Genomic DNA, 21,001 nt, shown 5'->3' on the forward strand with positions numbered 1-21,001 from the left:
TGCTGCAAATGCCAATATTGAGGACGATCAGTAGTATAGCTGTGTTGACCTCATAAAGTAGATGAGAAAGGTACAAAAGGAAGGTGACTACTATGTATTATTTTAAAAATCCACGTACAGACCGGAATCCCGAAGACCACCACAGCAGCATTTAGGGATAATCACAATTGAAACTCATATGCACATTTAAGACTTCGGGATGGATATGTCAGAATTGCCGCCAGTCTATGGATTACTGTTAAACAGACGCGACTTTATTATTTTTTGTCTTCAATTTCACAATTGCATTTTAAAGGTTTATTAGTGAATACTCCTAATAAAATATCTAGATGTTGAAATTTTTCATGCAGGTAGATTCTACCTTTTCGAGAAATCTACCTATTTCACAATTACAAACTATTTTCTTAAATGTGCTCAAGAAAAAGAAAATGCATACCAACCTAGTTTATCTTCAGTCTTTATCATCAGTGCCCTTTGAAGCAACATGGTGGTTTACTGCGAATGCCATGGAACATGATAACGTGATATGCACAATGCCCACTTGCAGGTTAATATGGAGACCGGCTCGCTGATAAACAGTTGCCATAAATTCCTTTATTGATTAGATTTCACATGTGCCCTGTCACCGTTATCACTACACTGTACATTTGTGCGTCACACATGCACACAGACATGCAACAGTCAAAGGAGAGGGGGAGAGCCTCTCGGCAACGACACACCAGAAAAAAAATTTTTTTCTTTTTCCCTTCTTGCACAGTCACTCAACTGAGGCTTGGCAAAGTGAAGCAGCGCATGAAAATAAGCAACCACGGTGGAGGCATTGATCACAAACGCTCGATGGCGGGGAGGGCTCCTTCAGTAAGGCGTTTTCAACTCTAGTTTTTTTTTTTTCGTCGTCTTCATTTTCTAAAAGCAGTGAGCGGGGCTTGGCAGCCTGGTCCCGGTTTAGAAGAGTTGGATGAGGAATGTGGTCGAGCCGTCGCGCCACGTGGGGTCGTCTGCAATCTGCGCTCGGCACATGGGACAAGTCCGTTCTCTGTCGAACCACACCGACACGCACTCTTCGCAGAAGATGTGCTGGAAAGTAGACGAGGAGGAAGAAACTGAACAAAGTGGCAACCGGCCAACCCTTCAAAAGCTCAGCAGAGTCAGAGTAAAGCTTTCATTTAGTTCTCATTTCGTCCATTTATAACACCATAAAGTTGCTTACTAATATTACTGTAGGGAACCCTGGCGCGGCAGCCACTATGGGAATCATGGGTAGCACATGGATTTGTTTGATCTTTGTGCTTGTGGCTTCAGACATTCGTGTGGCTTTGTTTACTGTGCTCTATATGCCTTTACTGGCCTAAATTTAAGACACTGTAAACATGAATGAGCCGGTTTAGAGCAATGCAGTGAATTTCCAAGGCAGACAATTAATAAGGCACAAATTGGGAGAAACGTCAAAACACATCGAACGAAGCAAACTAACTCAATGAGCATTAACTATGGTTAGTGTTTTGGGTAAAGCATCAGCCTAATCTAAGCCAAGTACAGTTCATAAAATTGATTAAAGCAAACAAGCAATAAAGCATGGGAGGAGAAAAACAGAAACATGTGAAAACAAGCAAGTGAAAATAATACTCATTGTAGCAGTACTGTTAATATAACACCAAATGACCTGTATGAGAGTACTAACTAAAAGATGCAATGTAACACAATGCCCTGTAAATGGCACAACGGTAACTGACAGACAGGCATTCTTAACTGATTGTGTTGAGCAACAGCTCCTACGTGTAAACAGTGCAAGCAAAAGAACACTGAAATATTTATTTACATACAGCTAACTGCATTTGGTAAGTAAAGGCAAGTACTTGATGTGGTCACCTCAAAGTCACATGCTTGTCGTAGTGCTACTCACATTGCACGCCAGCATTGTGGGCCGCTTGAAGTCATCCTGGCATATCGGGCATGTGTCACCAACCGCCTTTGTCTGCTCTGCTGTAGGCGGATGGCCGTAGTTCTGAAAGGATACCGTCATTATGCAGGGATAAGAAACAGAGCAGACTTGGACAGCTGATATATTTCAACTACAGGACTGTGCCAGAATATGAACAAATGGAGATGATAGGGGGAAAATTTCAGTGTAAGGAAGTTTCAAGTGGCGGTTGCTGGCGAGCATTCAATGAAGGATGACAGAATTTCACGCTGTAAGACCGCTATTTGTGCACAAAAAACACTGAAATATTTATTTACATACAGCTAACTGCATTTGGTAAGTAAAACTAAGCACTTGATGTGGTCACCTGGGATGTCATGAACAGGGCGTCGAACTGGAACTGAACTGAAAACCAGAACCAAACCTGTATTTTTTCCAACATTTTGGAAATGAACCTGAACTGGAACGAATCGAAGGAACTGGTCTGAACCGGTTTCGGGAACGGAGATTTTGAGCAGAGCAGTCTGGTAAAGAGAGAATTTCATTTGCTGGAACTATTGTTGAGAAAAACGGGAGATGCTGCCAAGAGATAATGCCAAGAGATAATCGTCCGTCCACGCTCTGCACATCCTGATAGAGCCAGCCCCGCAAGCGCGACACCGCAAGCACGACACCGCAAGCATGGTGTTTCTAAATGAGCTTTAGGATCACTTAATATGGATAGAATGCAGAACGAGTGTCAATACTGAATTGCGCTGCTTGCTTTCATATCCCAGGTTTCCTAGCTGCTTTATTCCCGAGCATGGGTAAACCGTAAGCGGCTCTTCGAAACTGTAATTTCTAGTCCTTTTTATTATGGTGCTGTACCTTGTGTCTGAAGACATTTACCACTCGCCCGACAGCACCACCAAATGTTATGCATACTCTGTAGTTCCACAATCCATCAGGCTCTCTTCTTATTATTAGCTTCAATTTAATGTAAAGTTGTCTGTACATACTATCAGTTTGCATTGGACACTACCCCTCTCCCCCAATTTTCCTTTACATTTAGAATAAGTTAAGTTAGAATGTACATTTAAAGGCAACATATCATGCCGTATTTTTCATGGTTTCTATGTGCATGGCGTTTCATATTGTGTTACTTTTTCCATGTGTTATTACTTTGAATGCATCTCCACCCCCTTGTGAAGGCCTTCAGGGACATCGTCAACAATAAATCCATATCTTCCACTTATTCTGGTTGAATAAGCTCTTATATACAAACAGCAGTGAGACACAAACACTTGCAGTCCTCTACATCACCGGCACTTCTTGAAAGGTGACACTGTGTCCTTTGTTTACACTGCTCTAAGAGAGCATGTGAATTAAAAAAAAAAAAAAAACTTTGGGGCCTTCTTAGCCTCACTTTTAAAGTAGATACGACAGCATTTCCATATCATCTTGAATCTGCTCAACCTTAACATTAAGGGGTGCATGGATTAAAGTAAAATAATGCAGATTAGCGGGTTGAGTGGAGTGGATTAGTGAGATGAGTGGGTGGGCTAATGTGAATTAATGGAATTGGTGTGTTAATTTAGATTAGAGGAATTAGCGGGCTGGTTAAGGTGGATTAGTGGGTCGGACCAAGACCGATATTTTTGGAGTCCTTGGCATTTGGAAATTTTGCAACACTATCCCTCTCGGCCAATCAGAAAATTTAGTTGCACACAAAAAAGCCAGAAAGTTTTCAGGTGACGACAACCTAAATGCTATAAGATGTTTTTCTTTATACACATATTGCGCTGTTACGTTGTTCCTAGCGTAATATTCACATCTCGCACCGAAGTTAATAAATAATTGCCTAATGCATGTTTTGTATTCATCCAAGGGTTTTTGAAACAAGTATATATATGAGGTAAGACTGTAGAAAGCAACTAAACTGAAAGAAAAGAAGAATGAGGGGCGACCAACTAGTTTGATGCGAAGGAAATCTGATAGCATTCTGCAATACCTTCTGCTCCTTTGTGCTGCTGTTCTACAGCCTTGGAGTACCAGCGACCACTACCACTGCTTGTTACTTCACTAAGCCACTATCTTTACTTTAACCCAATCAGAACGAGTGCTCAAGAGCTCCGCTCTCGACAAAAAAAAAAAAAAACAAGCTCGCTGTAAGTTTCTGTGCATGTGACTGCCTTATCGGCTATCAGCGGCGACTGAAATGCCATAAGTTGCCGTTTTCAATAAATGCAGACACTGTGAAAGTGCCAACAGTTTGTGGAAGAGCGTCCCCCTTTCCCGTATGGATGGATGGATGTTACGAGCGTCCCCTTTGGAACGTGGCAGTGGGTTTCTCCACCAAGCTCTTGTTATTTTAATGCCTAATGTCCTAACTATGTTAAAAAGGGGAAAAAAAAAAAACCACAATTAATTGCCATAACCAAAGTGACCTTTGTTTTCGTGCCTCCATTGTTTGTCGTTTCCCTACTTTTATTCCATAAATCTTCCAATTACCTCTTACTAATCTCTATTGCAGACATGTTTACTTTCCCTTTGCTTTCACTGAACCTAAGGGCTTCAAGCATGCCAGTGATAAGGGCTCATTAACAGGAGACTATCACTGGTTGTAGCATAAAAGATCAAACTACTACATACAAGCAAAGTCACAAGTAGTCATGTATGCATGTATCCGTTGTGAAACTGAACAAAGAAGAAATGCTTAATGACCAATTTTTTAGCTGCCTTGCTTTGAATTGTTGTTCTTTCTCTTCAGATAATTTCAGATACTATGTTTAGCAGACAAAGAACAGTAACAAGACTTTGACAGTCGGTGGTCGCAAACTATCTGGTTAGTTTCGATGACTGAAAATACCGAATATGATTTTTATACACGAACAGTTATTGCACAATATCCGATTCATATTTGAAACTTCGAACATTCGACCACCCCTAGTCTTAAGATTTTGTAGTTCAACTTGTATGACATGTCATCTTTCAGGTTGCTGTACAGGGCAGAGTTATCATAATGAGAATGCACTTTCGACATTGCACTCTGCTGGCACCATGCACATCCGACTCACAATGAGCTCACACTGGCTCATAAAAAAATTGTTGTGTGACACTTTTGGGTTCAGTCCAGATCTAAGAATAGCTGATAATTACAACCACATTTTTCCGTTTTTGTGAATGTCACTTATAAGCAAACTGTACTGGGTCACTTGGCTCAATAAAAATACAGACTACTTTTGCAGCGCATTGGGCAGCTTTACAACATCCAAAATACTTGCCAGTTTTGCGCGTGCATGACAGGTGATGCCAAAACCTTCATTTTGTTAACGACAACCTCTTCTATTGGTACCTTTGGTTGTCTGGAATGGGCAGTCATGAGGCCCATGCAAGGCTCCAAAGAAATGCTGATACTCATAAATTTGTGGTGAGTTTCCACGAGCATGAATGAGGAAATTATGAGATCAAGCAGTTCTTAACTACAGCGAGTTCCTTTTGCTCATTTGAAAACGACAAAGAAGATATATAGTTGAGGCACACTGCTGCTGCTTAAAAGGTCATTAAAGAGAAATCAGACTAATTTAGACTGACAGCTTAGACTCCTGGTAGAGGAAATACAACAGCTCTACAAGAAGCGAAGGGTTGGTAAGCCAGAAAAATGCACAAAAGCAGTAGAGGGGGACCAATGCTGCATTAAAAGTTCTTTTTAATGACAACAGATTTTGACATTTCAAGTTTAGACAAAGTAACTGTTTAGCAATAAGAATGAAATGAATCGCACTTCTTTCATCGTCTTTTCCTATGCAATGAGGAGCCAAACGTGAGGAAATACTATGACAAGATTCATGATGTCACAGCAACATCAGCGCTGTAGTTTGGGCAGGTGATTCAAGATGGTAGATTTGGCTGTCAATATCTGTGCTGATAAGCAACAACTCTTATTTTGTTTCCATTAAAAGTGCAGAATGAGTTCTGGAAAAGGTGACCTATCTGTCCTAGGCTGAATAAAATAATTCTCTTTAGTGTCTGCTTTAGTAAACTTCATGCTGAAGCACATGTCTAGTGAAAATTCCAACAGTACACTCTTAGACAAAGGTACACCCTTTGGGGTGTATATCTGCCACAGAACAATAATCGTCATCTGCCTTGCTTGCGCTTCCTTTCATGAAAACTCCGCGCCCACTACTTTGCTGTTGGGAATGCTATGTCACGCTTACAACGCGCATGCCGTTTGTTACTGGGAAGTAACTGGGAAGGGTTCACAGCGTTAGAAAAAGGAAATGCGGACAAGACAGATGACGTTTATTGTTGTGTGGCAAGATACAACCAAAAGGGTGCAATTTTGTAGAGTGTCGGACTTACCACATTTGACATAGCTTGAATGAGGCCTCTTTTCCAATTTCTGGTCTTGGAGACGATGTCTGTGCACTGTAAGACAAGGTGTCACATTACCTTGCTGAGTGGCCACAAAATGCCAGCGGGCTGTCCAATTAAGACAAGCTGCCACTTGATGTCTGAAGTGATCAAGCCTATTTAACATTTTATTACCCACAAGTGAACCTTGTCAAAACAAACATTCACATAACTTGGAGTGCGATGAAATCATTCTTGTAAATTGTTCACACTGGAGATTAAGCATGGATTTTCAATCTGTCAATAATATTTAATCCTCAGTGCCTCTTAAAACAGGCAGCAGAAACACATCAGTGGAGCAGTCAGGAATTTTTTTTTTTTTTTTTTTTTTTGCAGGAGGGGCAGTCAGAATATGTGAGTGGAATGAGTTTCTTAGGTACCGGTAAGAACTAAGAACTGGTTTCTTTAACTGAAGCCTTCAGAACAATCAGCAGTAAAGTGAGCTTCTGTGGGGGTTTGTGCAAGTACTGTGCAGACTGGTATGTTTAATTCATGCCTGTTATAGGGAAACTGGAATAAGAGGAGTGAGGTTGTGAGCTGGTGCTGGCACTAACAGTGAGCCAGGAATTTTTTTTTTTTTTTGCAGGAAGTACAGTCGGGAATATTTTAGGAGAGGGGGCTTCTAAGGTATTGGTAAGCATTAGGTACTTGTTTCTTGTACTCAAGCCTTCATAGCAATCAAGACCACCACAGTAAAGGGCTTTTGTGGGGCTTGTATAAGTGCTGGTGACTGTACTGGCACATTTTATTTGTGCCTGCTGTAGGGAAACTCAACACATTAGTGGAGTGAGCTTATATGAGCTTGTGCTAGCGGTGGTGTTTCTCCTGGTTCATGTGTTTCACTCGTTCCTGCTGCAAGGAAAATCAAGGTAGCGTTAACGAAGCTGGTGCTCCTGAGCTAGTGCTTGTACTGGCAAGTACATTAGGGTGATACTCTCGGGTGGTCACACTCAAGAATACTTTCCCTTTCGTGAGATTTTGTGGGACTAACGTCGCACACATCAGCATCGACAGGCTTCTACAGTGTTCCTGGAACTAAGCAGACACCGCTGCCCTAGAAGAGTAACAGGAATGCTGTCATATGTAAACAACAATGCATTCATTGCTAGACCTGCAAAATCTCGCAAAAGTGAAACTATCACTGAGAGTGATCACCAAATATTACCGACACCGGCCCTGGTGGGTTTAAATCTCGTTTTCAGAAAGCATCATGGCCAGATTGGTGTTGTACTGAGCTTCTGCCAGCTTTTACTGTAGTGTTGCACGATGAAAAGAAGGTGCTGCAGCTATGAGAAAGATCAAAGCACTCAAGGTAGCATGTAAAAAGAAGGAAGAGCAAGCGACAGCTTTCTTCCACATTTCTGCAGAAATCATTTGGCTGTTCACACATCACGATAAGTCCGAACAATGCACTGTGCAAACCTTGCAGAGCAAGTACGCTCCAGAGAGGATCATGCTGAACATCTTGCCCGTGCCAGTGTACGACTCCGAGAAGTAGTACAGCCAGTGCTGCATAGGCATCACCGATCGGTACAGCTGCGAGCAGCATTCCACAAATAGGTAGTAGCGGCCCTGCAATGGAGAGCAGATAAAATCAAACATTAATCACTAATGTAAGGCGTATTTTAACTGCATTACAGCGCAGTAACGTGGGGTATACGACACAACCACAAAAATCTGAGGCCTCCCATCTCAATAGCTATGTAAGGTGAGGCCACTTTTCGTCTACTGAAATTTTTAACTTCGCCACGTCAACCTCGTACTACAATTAATAGAAGAAAATCTGGCATTGCAATTGTTAAAGGGGCCCTGAACCACTTTTTATCGAAGTGGAGAAAGGCATTTGAAGTGAAAATGGGTCAGTATTTCAGGAACACTTTGCTGCAAAAAGTACTTTAACACATTCAGCAGACGAGGAGTTATTGGCAATCAAACACAGCCTCCGCTGTGCTTCCATTCCTTCTTTAATGCCTTGCACTGCAAAGGCTAGGCACAGTGGGCCGTGCCCACAAATGCCTTCTAAATGCCACCATGGCGTGCAGTTAAAATTTCATTTTGGATGTTAAAGTAGATGCCGCGGCTTCCGCCTCTAGTGTCTATGGTGTGCTAAACATGAGCCAAACGCGGCTGTCCTCAGCGAGTCACGGTGCGTTTAGCCAGTGGACTCATGGCGACCCAGAGAGAACCATGTCGTGGCCACGGTATCTATGCCATGTAGCCGACCGCAGCTTGATGTCAGCTATCAGCCAATATCAGCCTTCTAAGGAAATGATGAAGTAGTGTGTCTAGAAGAGAGTGAGGACAGGACCTTCTGTTGAAAAGAGAGCGTTTGAGAGATGACTTCGTGATCCGCTTGCGACCTCCACGTACCGCGTACGACAGCAAAACTTGGCTGAGATGTTCACAGCAGCATACGCTACCCGCGGTCTATGTTATTTCACCAAGCCTGAGGGGTGGTTCAGGGTACTTTAGGGAACCATCAAAATCACATGTCTCTACACGACTCTTTTTTTTTACTATTTGGCATGGCTTCGTTGAGAAAGCACATTGCTAAACTTTTCATTTTTTGTTATTGATACTTCACATGTTGCATTCAAGGCTCACAATGTTTCTATAGCACAGCTCACCCTTTTTTTCGGTCTAATGATTCCTGCAGGAATAATTGAGACACATTATTGGAGGAAATACCCCTTTCCAACAAACTTGTAATGTGGCGAAAAGCAAACAATAAAACTAATCTTACAAATCTGAGCCATTTGCAACTCTAATTACATAACCCATCAGTTTGATACCACAGATAAACATGGTTTTCCTTGATATTTTGTAAACATCCAAGTGTCCCATCACTCTACGGTTAGGCCTCTGCTCAGCATCTTTGAAGCATGATGCCTAAGGCACATGACTTGCCTTGAGTGGCACAAAAGTCTTGTTCAAATATTTTGTAGCCATACATCACACCATTATAATTGTGAACTAAGCAGTTTTCAAAACCTTAACAGACTTCCGATACCTTGATTTGCTGGCAATTATTATTGTTATTATTTTACTTTTGCCTGTCTTGTCTCATTTACATGCATAAAATATAAATTTCTCATCTGAGTGATAAAATTCAGACCAAAAAGCATTAACTATTTTTTGTGCACAACTAACTTATTTTATAAATTCACAGAGCATAAATAAGTTGGAATGCTTGAGAGCATGTGTCACCACATATGGATGATGACTGATGGTCACTGTATGCACCTATTTTTGACAGTCTAAATAACCACTTCGTGACGTTCACAACTACTGAATGGTAGAAATGAGGCAAAATGAGACACATAATTGCCACACAATGAGCATGTAACAAAAAATGAGCTTTGAGAAGGTTATTACAAACACCCACAAGGTCGTTTGATGCTAGAACAAAGCATGTACAAGTCTATGTACACTTATTCTCTTCAATATCACGTTGACAGAATAGACATTCGGGCAATACACATAAACACTAGCACTGAATTTACCTCTAGTACATTTAGCATGAAACTCAATGGTTCAAACATTCTGATTTTCTCCCGACTTACTTTACGCTGACCATTTTTCACGGACCCTAACCTCAACGCATCCTGGCATAATTTATCAAATGTATCTTGAAGGTAGCTCACATCATCATTAAGATGCAGTCCTCCTGATGCTAGAGTATGCCTACCCTACACGGGACACCAGTGTAGGTGAAAACACTGAATATGTTGCCCCAAGCATCTCTCCCAAAGATCATTCCCTTGTCCTGTGAGACCAGAACCTGCCATAATCCCAAAAATTTTGAAATCTCAGCACTCTATCGAGTTCTTTCCTAGCCTGCACTGACTGACATGTTCACCACTAAAGAAAGATGAGCACATAAAAAAGAAACAAACAATGACACAGGTGGTGGTGGTTCTTATAAAACCCTAAACTGAGTTACCCCCTTCCCTTGAAACCCATTCTGTTATGTTTCAAAGACGAAAGTTGTTTGTTCTATAACTACATGTGGCTCTATTTCTTATCAACTAGGATTAAATTTGTCATCAACTTGTGCCTGATCTCCAACCTATACAGCTGAATTTTATCTCATAAAGCCATGCGTACATATCAATTTCGCTTCCACTGTTCAGTTTGCAGTGTTTGCCTTCCTTTCTGCATTTTAATAAAATGATACCTACAGTTGATCCTCACCATTTGAGACAAAAATACTTTCATTATTTCAAAGCTTAGGTACAAGCATGTATTTTTTACTTACTGATATTGGAGAAAAATATCTTAAACTTACTTCGTTGTATCGAGGTGTGAGTGTATTTGTGCATGGCAAGATGTTTGAGACAAAAATGTCTTTCTAAGGATAAATGAATATGGACAATGCGATTCAAGGGTAAGCAAAAAAAGAAAAAAAAATTCGCACCCTTCTCGGGAAAGCAGAGAGGCAGGCGGGAAGGGCGAGGATCACTGCCTTGACCAGAATGGTAATCAGTTTGAGCACGAAGTCGGTGACCACCACGATCCACAATACTTCCAGCCCACCAATGGGCTGGGTATACGGAGGCACCAGGATGAGCCTGAAGGATAAAGCACATAGACCGCACGTATAGTTCATTCTCACTGTCATCAGTCGCTGTCTACTGCAAGATGAAGACATGCAGCAAAGTTCTAAGACCTTGTGTCCAGTCGCCCAGTCTTAAAGCACGGTGAAGTACAATATGCTTGAAGAGCCCAAAGCAGCACGTCTTGGTTGTAATTTATTGTAGAAAAAATATGAAGAACCCCTATGCCCCATTTTCTTGATTACCACACTACTTTCCTTCTCTTTGCGTGAGCTATTTTTTTCCTCTTGTTAACATGTTCCTGCAGGGTGCTGAATATTAGCAAACTCCATCCAAGGACGGTGTCATGGGTAGACACCCATCCAAGGGTGTCTACAACTCTAACTGTATTTCTTTTCCCTTGACATCTGTTCCATTACTCCATTTCCTTAAGCAGTTTCGCATTCCTAGAAGAAAAATGAATGCTCACATCACAGTTACAATAACTACTGTGCTACTCGAATTTGTTTTTCTAGGAGAAATTATTTTCATTTCCCGGCCATTAAATATCCTGTCTTCAATGCCAATTCCTGTGTGGAGTACCGCTTGTACACGTGGTGTCCCTATTTTCTTTTTTCTCTTGTGCTCATCAATTGCGTTCACGACTTGTATATGTACGGCATTGTTATGTTGTTTATTTACTAGCGCAAGGTTACATGTTATTGTATCTCTTTAAATAAATTTGACTGTAGATTTTTCATGTGATTGAGAAGGCTAGTTTGCCTTAGCTGATCTTGCTGAAGCTTAGCCTTTAGCCTAAATGTGAACCTTGTGCCATATATGCAACTGTGCTACGACATGAAATGCAATGTTTCCTTGCAGCAAAAGCTGCTGCAGGCTCTTCTCTGGCACAAGCCAATGTATGACTCTTCATGCAAATAATATTAGCTGCAGGCTTATACACCATCTCAGAATTAAAACATGCGTCTGCTGTGTGACAGCGCAGCATACTAATCCCCAGATGACTATGCCATCAAGCTAACTAGAACAAGAAAATGACTGTAGTACAAAAACACTGATGGCAATCATTCATCAAATAAATTATACAAGGTAGAATATCCACGAAATTATGCTAACCACAACAAGCCACACAATGAGAAAATGTTTCAAATCTCGCACAGGAGCCTTGTTCAACACAAGTCTAAGAGAAATCAATCCTCAGTAGGTTTAAACACGTGGCAGAGACAATAGGCATAGACGAGTGAAAAGTTGCCATCATTCTAGTTCAGTATGCACACAATAATCTGAATCATACTGTATAATTGATGAACTATGGATTGCTGGTTTACTGTAGTACTGATCAACTGTACTACGGTTGTCTGTTCTTCATCAGTACATGCTTAGCCCCAGTCAATTTAGTGACTTGTGAATTCTTTGCGTTCTTCTGTCAGAACACTTGAAGTCGTGCACTTTTTTTTTCAGAATTGTTGCATTGCTTTGATCATCTTTCAATATTGCCAGTCTTGCCAACAAACATTATCACATGCACACATGGTATCAAAGAGGTATACAACGTTCAGAAACTGACCGATGCAGGCAAACACTTGTTCGCAAAAGCAGTAAGCAATTGTGTTTTTACTGGACCATGCGCAGAGATTATTTCTGGGCAGCAAAGAGAAGTGTGATGAGAACTGCTTTAGCAGCGAAAAACTCCGAGAAAAAGGAGGCCGGAGAACCAGCATGGTGCACTGTTTGAATGACGCCTCAAGAGTTGCGAAAGGATAAGTAAAAAGAGTCAAAAACGATGCTTATCCAGAGTTACGCCGTCTATCACCGCCAGGGCTTCGGTAGTTGTGTAAAAGCGTCCTCAGTGGCCGCAATCCAACAGGGGTGGAACACGACAACACTTGCGTATTCTGCTTTGGGTGCGTGTTAAAGAACCTGAAGTGGTTGAAGCAATCGGGAGCCTAAATTTAACTAAAGCGTCTCTCATGGCCTTTGCTTTTCTCTAGTAAGGTAAACCCAGCACATATTTTTTAAGGGCACACACCTTTTCTTTTCAATTTTCTTGGTGCCTGAAGCTTTACCCCCAAGCATATCACCTAACAATGAAAAAATAAAGAGAGAGAGAAAAGAAGAACAACCCTAGATGATTGTTCTCAAAAATTGCTTTCACACATTCCTTGAGCCACTCAGTGGGTGCTCACAACTATGCATATACTATATACATATTTCATTTTTTACAAGGGGCAAAAAAAAAAAAAGAAAAAGAATTCATGCTCTGAAAAACAGGTGTGAAGCATGGGCCATAGCAGCTATCAGCCATTGTTTAGTTGCAGTCATCGTCTCGGCATTCTATAGGTAACGTGATTTATTTCATACAACTAAGCCAATACTAATATACTGTAGTACGATTTATTTATTTATTTACAAGATATTGTGGACTTTACAAAAGATCAAGCAAATGTCACGTACACAAGGCAGTTATAACAAACATAATGAACAAAAGAAACATGCAGTCATGCAGAAGAGAAATCAGAATGGTGTGACTGTCACTTCAGTAAAACTCTTGCATGACAAGAAGAAAAGGTAACGCATCTCAACCACCACATTGCAAAAGAAGTCATTCTGACCTTAATACTAGGACATTAATAACATCAGCATAAGAGATTAGCAAATGATTTTTAAATTGTTAGTTAATATCTCTAGCAGTTTGTCAATCTGTTCAAGTCTTGAATTGTTCTTGCCAAGAAATAATTTTTTTTTTTTTGCATTTCTATTGACAAAGCAGGGCAACAACTAATAGTTTTATTGACAGCATGGATTCTGTGCTGACAACAGTGTTATGTAAAGGCATACATGTGCATAGTACAGCATCAACTATGTGAATATTTCATTATCATTATTCTTTTGTTCAGCTTGCACAGTGGCATACATGTTTATTTTCATAAAAGCATGGAGGCTTGCTTCACAAAGAAATTGCAGTAGTGGCTTAGCAAACTTATTGTCCAGAAGCCGATGCCTATAACTCCCCGTCTCACCCACTTGTATGGGTAGCTATAAGTACCCTGGAAAATATATTTTAAGCACATCTTTATACAATCTTTGCATTAAAATACAACAACATAATCGTTACTGCATCTCCCAAGGGTAGCTTGCTGTGAGTCATCGAATTATTGAGTACGCTGGCACGCACTCAACCTTCCACGAACAACCACGCCAGCTGCGGACTCTTGTGACGCACACCTGTTTGCTCCGCTCTAAATCTACATGCGAGTCAGCCCTGGCGGACCTTCTGTCTTGACTCGTATAATTTTATTGCGAGGACTCGCACGCAGCAGAAACTGCTGCCGAGGGCCTAACGAACCAGGACATGTACAACTACTATAAACAAGCCAATGTGGGCTTGTTTTACTTGCGCGGTTTTATATCATGCAATTAGGCGAGGGAACCGAACAGGCTGTTGCTGAGGCCCTTGAGGCACCTCCTCCACCTAAAACCCCTTTATGGGCGATGCGAAGCATACTTCTCACCTAGCATGTGTACATATGAAAGGGCCGGCCATGGGAACCTTTATTTCCACCAGAGTTGTGTAAGAGTGTTGCCGTCTGACAAAATGTTCCTTCAAAAAAAATTAAAAAGAAAAGGCATTGGTGCTCTCTGTAGCAAGAGTGAATCTATACAGTTTCCTGTGCTTTGTGCTGACGTCAGCAGTGCTGTCTGCTTCATAATTTTTTAGAGGGTTGTGGCTTCAGAAGGTGTATAAATGCACTGAAATAATTTTCTTGTAAACAGAAAAGGCATCATTTATTTAGAATTTGCTGCGAGTCTGTTTTGCTGCGAATGTATGACGGCACTGCGGTTTGAAGGTAGCAGGAAAGCGGATGGAGTACATTTTCTAGGGTCGCACCGTGCCGCTCAGTGAAGGCCTGTGCTCCAGGCAATATTATCACAAAAATGAACTGTTCTAATAATTTTTTCAAAATCTTCTCAGCCATATAAAGGTATCCCAAGTGCTCTGCTGTTGCTGTAGAAATAAAAAAATATTTTTTTTTTTTTTTAGAGTGCACCTATTGGGCATAGAGAAAGTACATTCCACTAAAGTGCTTCTGCAAATTTCACTTGAAAAATTGTGTACATAGACACCTGTGCTCCACACGAAAAATTTGCTCATGAGATGGTCAAGTGCCCTCTTTCACAGCATCGGACTTCCAAAAAATCTGCATGATTAGAAGTGCATTTATTGTAATCAATCCTAGTTTATGTCTAGCATTAATCATCTTGGAATCTTGAAATAGCAAAAACAGTAATATCAAGCAATGACTGCAGGAAACTGTACTAGCCATCCTTATTATTTAGCCACTATTATTTTGCTCCAACACAAAAGTAAGGAAATGCTTGCAGGGGCTCAAATGAGCCAGATCATAATACAGCTGTGCAAAATCCCATGGGCCTGTTTCGTTTAACTCTTTCGTTACCGCGAGAAAATGGTAGTTTTTTGTCTAGGAAAAAAATATTTACCACTACAAATAATATCCTAGCACACATTGCAGCATAGCATATTGTGCATAATGAAATGCTCTTTTCAAAAACATACGTTGCCAAAAAATGATCAATTAGGTAAAACAAAAATTCTAGAGAGCGCCATGTTTGCTGCCAGTTGATAAGAACAATATAAAACATGCTTTCTATAAAAACAATAATATCAAAGGAAATTCAGAATATACAGTTCAAAGATAAAAAAATAAATGTTCAGTACACCTCCATTCTTCTGACACACACACAAAAAAAAGACTAAAACCAGTTCATCACTCATGCCATGCGGTGAAGCAGTTCCTGGATTTTGTGAAGCATTGGTGCACTCCACACTTTTCCCACAAAATGTCTAGTTTTTTTTCTTCAACTTTGCGATCTTCGTAACAGATTTTGCAGTTCCGCCTTTTCGACCAGTTTGTGTAAAGTCATGCACCTCTTCCAGGACCGATCGCTCTCAGTGTAACTGAGGAACTACAAGATCATGCATCCAAGCATATCTTTATGCATTTCTGCAGATTGCCTTTATCACCTCTACAGAGAAGAAGAGCAGAAAGAAATCCCACCCTGCTGTAAACTGTTTTTTTGCTTATCAGTAGTGCTGGGCCGGTATGTGCTGCGGGCGGCCTTCTTGGCGTGAACGGAAGTTTCTTTGCTGCTAACGGCAGCACATCATAATCAAGCGAAGTAGGCACCCTGAAGATAATCAGCAGAGCTCTCAGGTCGCGCAGAAAGATAGGCAGATAAGCGCGCACAAGGAAGGAGATCGCTCAAGGCCGTAAGCGAAACTCGCCGGTGAACAGCTGCGGAAGTCCCATGCTGACTCAAAACTTCGTCGCCGTTCGAGCTTGAATCTGCTATGCTGTCATCTTTGAAATCATAACTCGAGTCCTGATCACTAAATTGAAGTGCTGGTGCAGCATAGTTTCGTGCACGATGCTTTTCTCGCGACACAGCCACGCGGGACTACGCCATGGGAGCAACTTTCGATAACTGCGCACTGACACTGGCAGCGCCCCTTGCCGGGATTTTATGAGAGAAGCATTACCGAAACTCTTGGAAACTGGCCGAAAAAGCCAGGTCCACATGTTGGACATGCGAGGGACCTTCAGAAACACGCTCTAGCGGAATAAAACGACTCGAACTCCAAACCAAAGCTCCCTAGTGAACAGGTGGTGTCATTTTCAGTCAATTATCACTGCTCAGCACTGTAGGACGTCAAAGCCGGCGATGTCATTTAATTTTTGACTCGCTGGAAGTTATTTGATTACAAAATTTTGATGATAGTGCAGGGTCATAGTGAGCGGCACACTTTTTTCTCGAGTGCGGCACAAGGTGACAGCCACGCCCCTCTTCGCTACAACATACGCACATTAGTTCGCAATAAGGCAAGCCAAAAATCACAACATCGCCAGAGTGCAAAAACTTAAACTGATTCTGAAGGTTCAGTGCCTCTACTAACTACTGGATGGCCTTAAGTGGATAAGAAACAGCTCCAACATGTTGAAATTGGCGATATAATGCATCGATCATCGGTGATCAATTTGAATAGGCGTGGCAACGAAAAAATTCAGCAGTTTTGTATCACACAGAAAATAAAGGCTGGACCACATCCGTGATCCAGATATTTCTGTGCTATATCCTTCTTAAGAATTGCTTCTTAAGAATGTTCAACTTTGAAAACCTTTGTAGTGTTGAGAACATGTCACTGAACCTTGGTTTGAGACTAGCATTTAATATTACATAATTATGATTAACAGCAGAAATCAGAAACTACATAAATATCTACAGTCTTTGGAGAACAAATTTATAAATTCTGCAGTCTTTTACTTTCTTTGCTACACTGCTTAAGATAGCAATGAAAGTGAAATATTCATAGGCCCCTATATAATAAAAATGAAGTCCAGTTACCTCTACAAGGAACGCCAATATACGTAAGCAGACAAATTCATTTTGAGCAAAGGTGCAAAAAGTATAATTTTGAGGAAGGTGCAATCAACAAAAAAAGAAAGAAAGAAAGAAAGAAAGAAAGAAAGAAAGAAGACATGAGGCAGAGAACAATGACGCCTTGTCTTTCACTGCTTAGTGTTATATCTTTATTTGCTTTTATGCATTTCTTAAAATAAATACATTCTAACTTGCAGTTTTTATATATACCAAAGCATCTCAATGAAGTTTTGAAGTATAATTTAAAGATTGGTTTTTATAGATAGGATTGAGGTTTCTTCTGAGCCCTGATTTTAGTGGTGGCAGATGTCAGGGGACGGTGATATGTGGTAATTCGCGTTTTCACTATTACACGTACATGGCTCATTGCAATGAGGAAATCGAATCAAGCTGTCCGAGCATGGCAAATCAACATTTAGATCTTTATAATTGTGATTCTTCTTGAGAATGTAGCAGGATGAACTGCAGCTCTTGGTGCACATGAAAATGAAACTTGCAGGCTGAGAAGTGCTTCTTCCTATGCCCTAGAGAAACACAACAATGCATGTGTCTTGAACGGTGGTGCTTCATTAAAGCACCCGGTAAATGTATAAGGTGCTGATTAACTAGCCATTTATTTGACTTTCTAAGTATTAAATTCAGACAGCTCATTGCATTAAGAAAATTTGAGCAATTTAACTGCCTAATAAAATAAATTTCAACCCTTGTGGTAATCTTGGTTTTAATGGTCAACAGTTTTGGTTGGCGGACTGACCTTCGTCACAGTCTATCCCACTGAATTATTGCGGCGCTAGTTGTTTGTGAACTACTACAGCCGAAACCCGCAATAACGAAAGCCCGCAACAGCAAAATTCCCACAACAACCAAAAATGTTCGTATCCCCGGCAAACTCCCATAAGATTCAATGCATTTTGTACCTCTCGGCAACAAGATGTTGCTGTACTGCAATCCCGCATCAACGAAATTTGCCGGAACGTAACTCCACATGTTACCTACTCGCATAAGGCTAGCAGGCTCCAAAATGTGCTCAAATGTGATTGTCTTGCACTAAAATTGCGTAAAATACCGCCACATTACACTTGTGTGGGCGCCGCCATTTCTGTTCACAAAAACAACCAAGCACCGGAAGCGATCAGTGCGCTGGAAACACGTCAAGGCCACTATCTTGTTTGTTGATCACCCGTTTGAAGTGGCATGCATGTTGCTACCAATACAAAGCGACGGTTCTTGCACATCTACTAGGCGAGATCGTAAATCGTTGTTTGAAATGTGCATTCAGTTTGCGTTCCCCGCGCCTGACAACTCGGCAAGGCCTATAAGGCCAATTGCATGAGGCAAAACTGAATGCAAACTGAACGTGCATTTCAAACAACAAACGCCTATCGCGGCATTGCTCTGCGTAATGTGCATCTCAGTGAGAAAAATGGAGCGAAAACAAGGAAATCCATGTCCCGCTGAGATGGAACAGTTTATGGTGCTTGAGATGGCGGTCGCAGCATATGGAGTGTCACGCATCGGGCCATGATTGAGCAATCATCCGGGATTACGCATCCCTTGCTTCAAGAGCACTGGTTTTGGTGCCACCCGACAGGTATCATGTCCAGATTCAGCGCCGGGCGTAGATTTGCACGAAAGGGGTGTTATCTCAATTATGTACCTTTGGGTACATGAGATGTGATCACTTTTGCTCTCAGCAACATATGCGTTGGCACCTACAGGCAACAGCGGGCCCTAGAGGAATGCTGCTACATGCGCTGTTGCTCTGCGTCCGGTGCCGAGTTGCGCAAAATCTCGCAAAAGTGATCTCGCAAAAGCGCCATGGCAGTACTGCCACTGCTGGTCGACGCATGCGGTGCACTTTGCACTGTCGGCAGTGCGGTTCTATATCCTCGAGCAAAGCTTGCCAAAGTAGGCTAACGGAATTTTGGCAGTGAAGTTTTGTTCTGCGATGCATTACCCATCTGTGCTGTCACTTTTTGCAACAACGAAATTCTCGCGAAAGCTAATTTTTTCGCGTTCCCTACCGATTTCATTATTGCAAGGTTCAACTGTGTGTATGCACACACACACACACACACACACACACACACACACACACACACACACACACACACACACACACACACACACACACACACACACACACACACACACACACAAGCACGCGCAAATTTGAGGGTTCTTTAATAAGGTAACGTGCCAAAAGAGTGTGCAGTGTAGTGCAGGTTGGACTTACGCATAGGCGAGGCCTTTGTCGGCAAGGAGGAAGTAGACGAAGCAGACGCAGGTGCACACGTTGGTGACTACGATGAGCAGGCTGCTAAGATGTCGCTTCGCCTGCCAGGGTGGGCGACCCCATGGTCACAGTGCAGCACCACAGGCACACCAGCAGCAGCACACCAAGCAGGGCGATGTAGGCCACCATGGAGAAAGCAGAGGGTGGACAGGCGAGGGAGAAAAAAAAAGAGAGAAAGAAAAAACAAACAGCTTTTAGAATATGCAACTGAGGATACCAGCTCCTTTGCAGCTCCACAAGGAATGTGTTGAGAGCGACGGACACTTTTGTGACCACTACGTGTCACAGCTTCCTGGCTAAAGGCAGCAGTATGGTTGCAAGGGAAAGAGAAGAGGCTAGAAAAATACGTAGATACAACAAAGGAATGTCGTCTAAGAGCTGTGCGAGGTAGCTCAGGCCAAAGCTCGGCTTAGAAACTGCACAAGAATGAAGTGACAAGTGTTCAAAGGAAGGGCACTGAGAAAAGAGTACCACTGTCTTAATGTTGTAGTCCTAGCTTCGAGATGTATACTTAGTTTAACGTGCCTCTCAAAGTACAAAAAAATGAAGGGGAGAGCAAGACAAAATTGAATCCTGGCAAAGCACTAGTACTTCCTTGGAAAGATTCAATGACAACAGAGGTATTCCTGTTTGTGAGTGACAAGGCAAGCTGCAGAGAGGGGCCTTCAAGCAGTTCTGGAAGCAGTAAGCAATTGAATATGTGAGAAGGAACAATATTCCACTGCTAATAATAGATATATTTCAAGCTACAGGCTTCTGAAGCTCACCTTTGAGAGCCTTAGGAGACTATAAGAGTGCAACATATAACTACAGTTACGTAAGCAAGTCAGTAACATATAACCACAATCAGTTACATAAAACCACACTCATCAGGAAAGCTACTAAAACCTTGAGGGAGAAAATGAGAACTTCAGGCACTTTCTATTTAAGCAGGTTCTGTAAACAAAAGTTGATTAAGCCCTAACAGATGCATAAGCAGTCAGAGCACAAAAGTGATGCTTCGTATGGAGTAATAGGTAATAAGGAACAAACTGTGGCCTCCTGTTGCAAATTGTTCTAATGAAAGGAACAGTTGAAACCTCTAAGCAATAACTATACTTGCACAGTGCAAGTACTGCCAGAGGTGCAAGATGGGAACCTGCTGAAGCTAGTGAAAGAAGAGATGCATTTCAGTAGTGAATGCTGCACTCACCGCCGTGCCATGTCGTAAGGCTTAACAAGACAGGCAAGAAAAAGACTCCAAGAAAGCTACCACAATGTAGATAAATATGTCAATTCTTTGGATCCTAAAAGGCAGGCAAACTGCCTGGGATATATGCACAGCTAAGTGCCAGTGCAACACAAAAACCTCTGCACAACCAACGGCTATACGGT

General features: G+C 41.6%; 1 protein-coding gene across 1 annotated transcript in view; it reads right to left on the reverse strand.

The window, feature by feature from the left end:
- Positions 1–574: 574 nt before the first annotated feature.
- Positions 575–21,001, reverse strand: part of LOC142575596 (E3 ubiquitin-protein ligase RNFT2) — a 52,942-nt gene continuing 32,515 nt past the window's right edge. The window contains exons 6-11 of the mRNA XM_075685078.1: positions 19,568–19,668; positions 10,734–10,887; positions 7,739–7,888; positions 6,266–6,331; positions 1,904–2,005; positions 575–1,077 (exon numbers count right to left, since the gene is read on the reverse strand). Coding sequence (XP_075541193.1) covers positions 946–1,077; positions 1,904–2,005; positions 6,266–6,331; positions 7,739–7,888; positions 10,734–10,887; positions 19,568–19,668 — 705 coding nt within the window. The 3' untranslated portion in view covers positions 575–945. The remainder of the gene's footprint in view (positions 1,078–1,903; positions 2,006–6,265; positions 6,332–7,738; positions 7,889–10,733; positions 10,888–19,567; positions 19,669–21,001) is intronic.

The sequence above is a fragment of the Dermacentor variabilis genome, chromosome 3 (genome assembly GCF_050947875.1).
Source record: "Dermacentor variabilis isolate Ectoservices chromosome 3, ASM5094787v1, whole genome shotgun sequence".
Lineage (NCBI taxonomy): Eukaryota > Metazoa > Arthropoda > Arachnida > Ixodida > Ixodidae > Dermacentor > Dermacentor variabilis.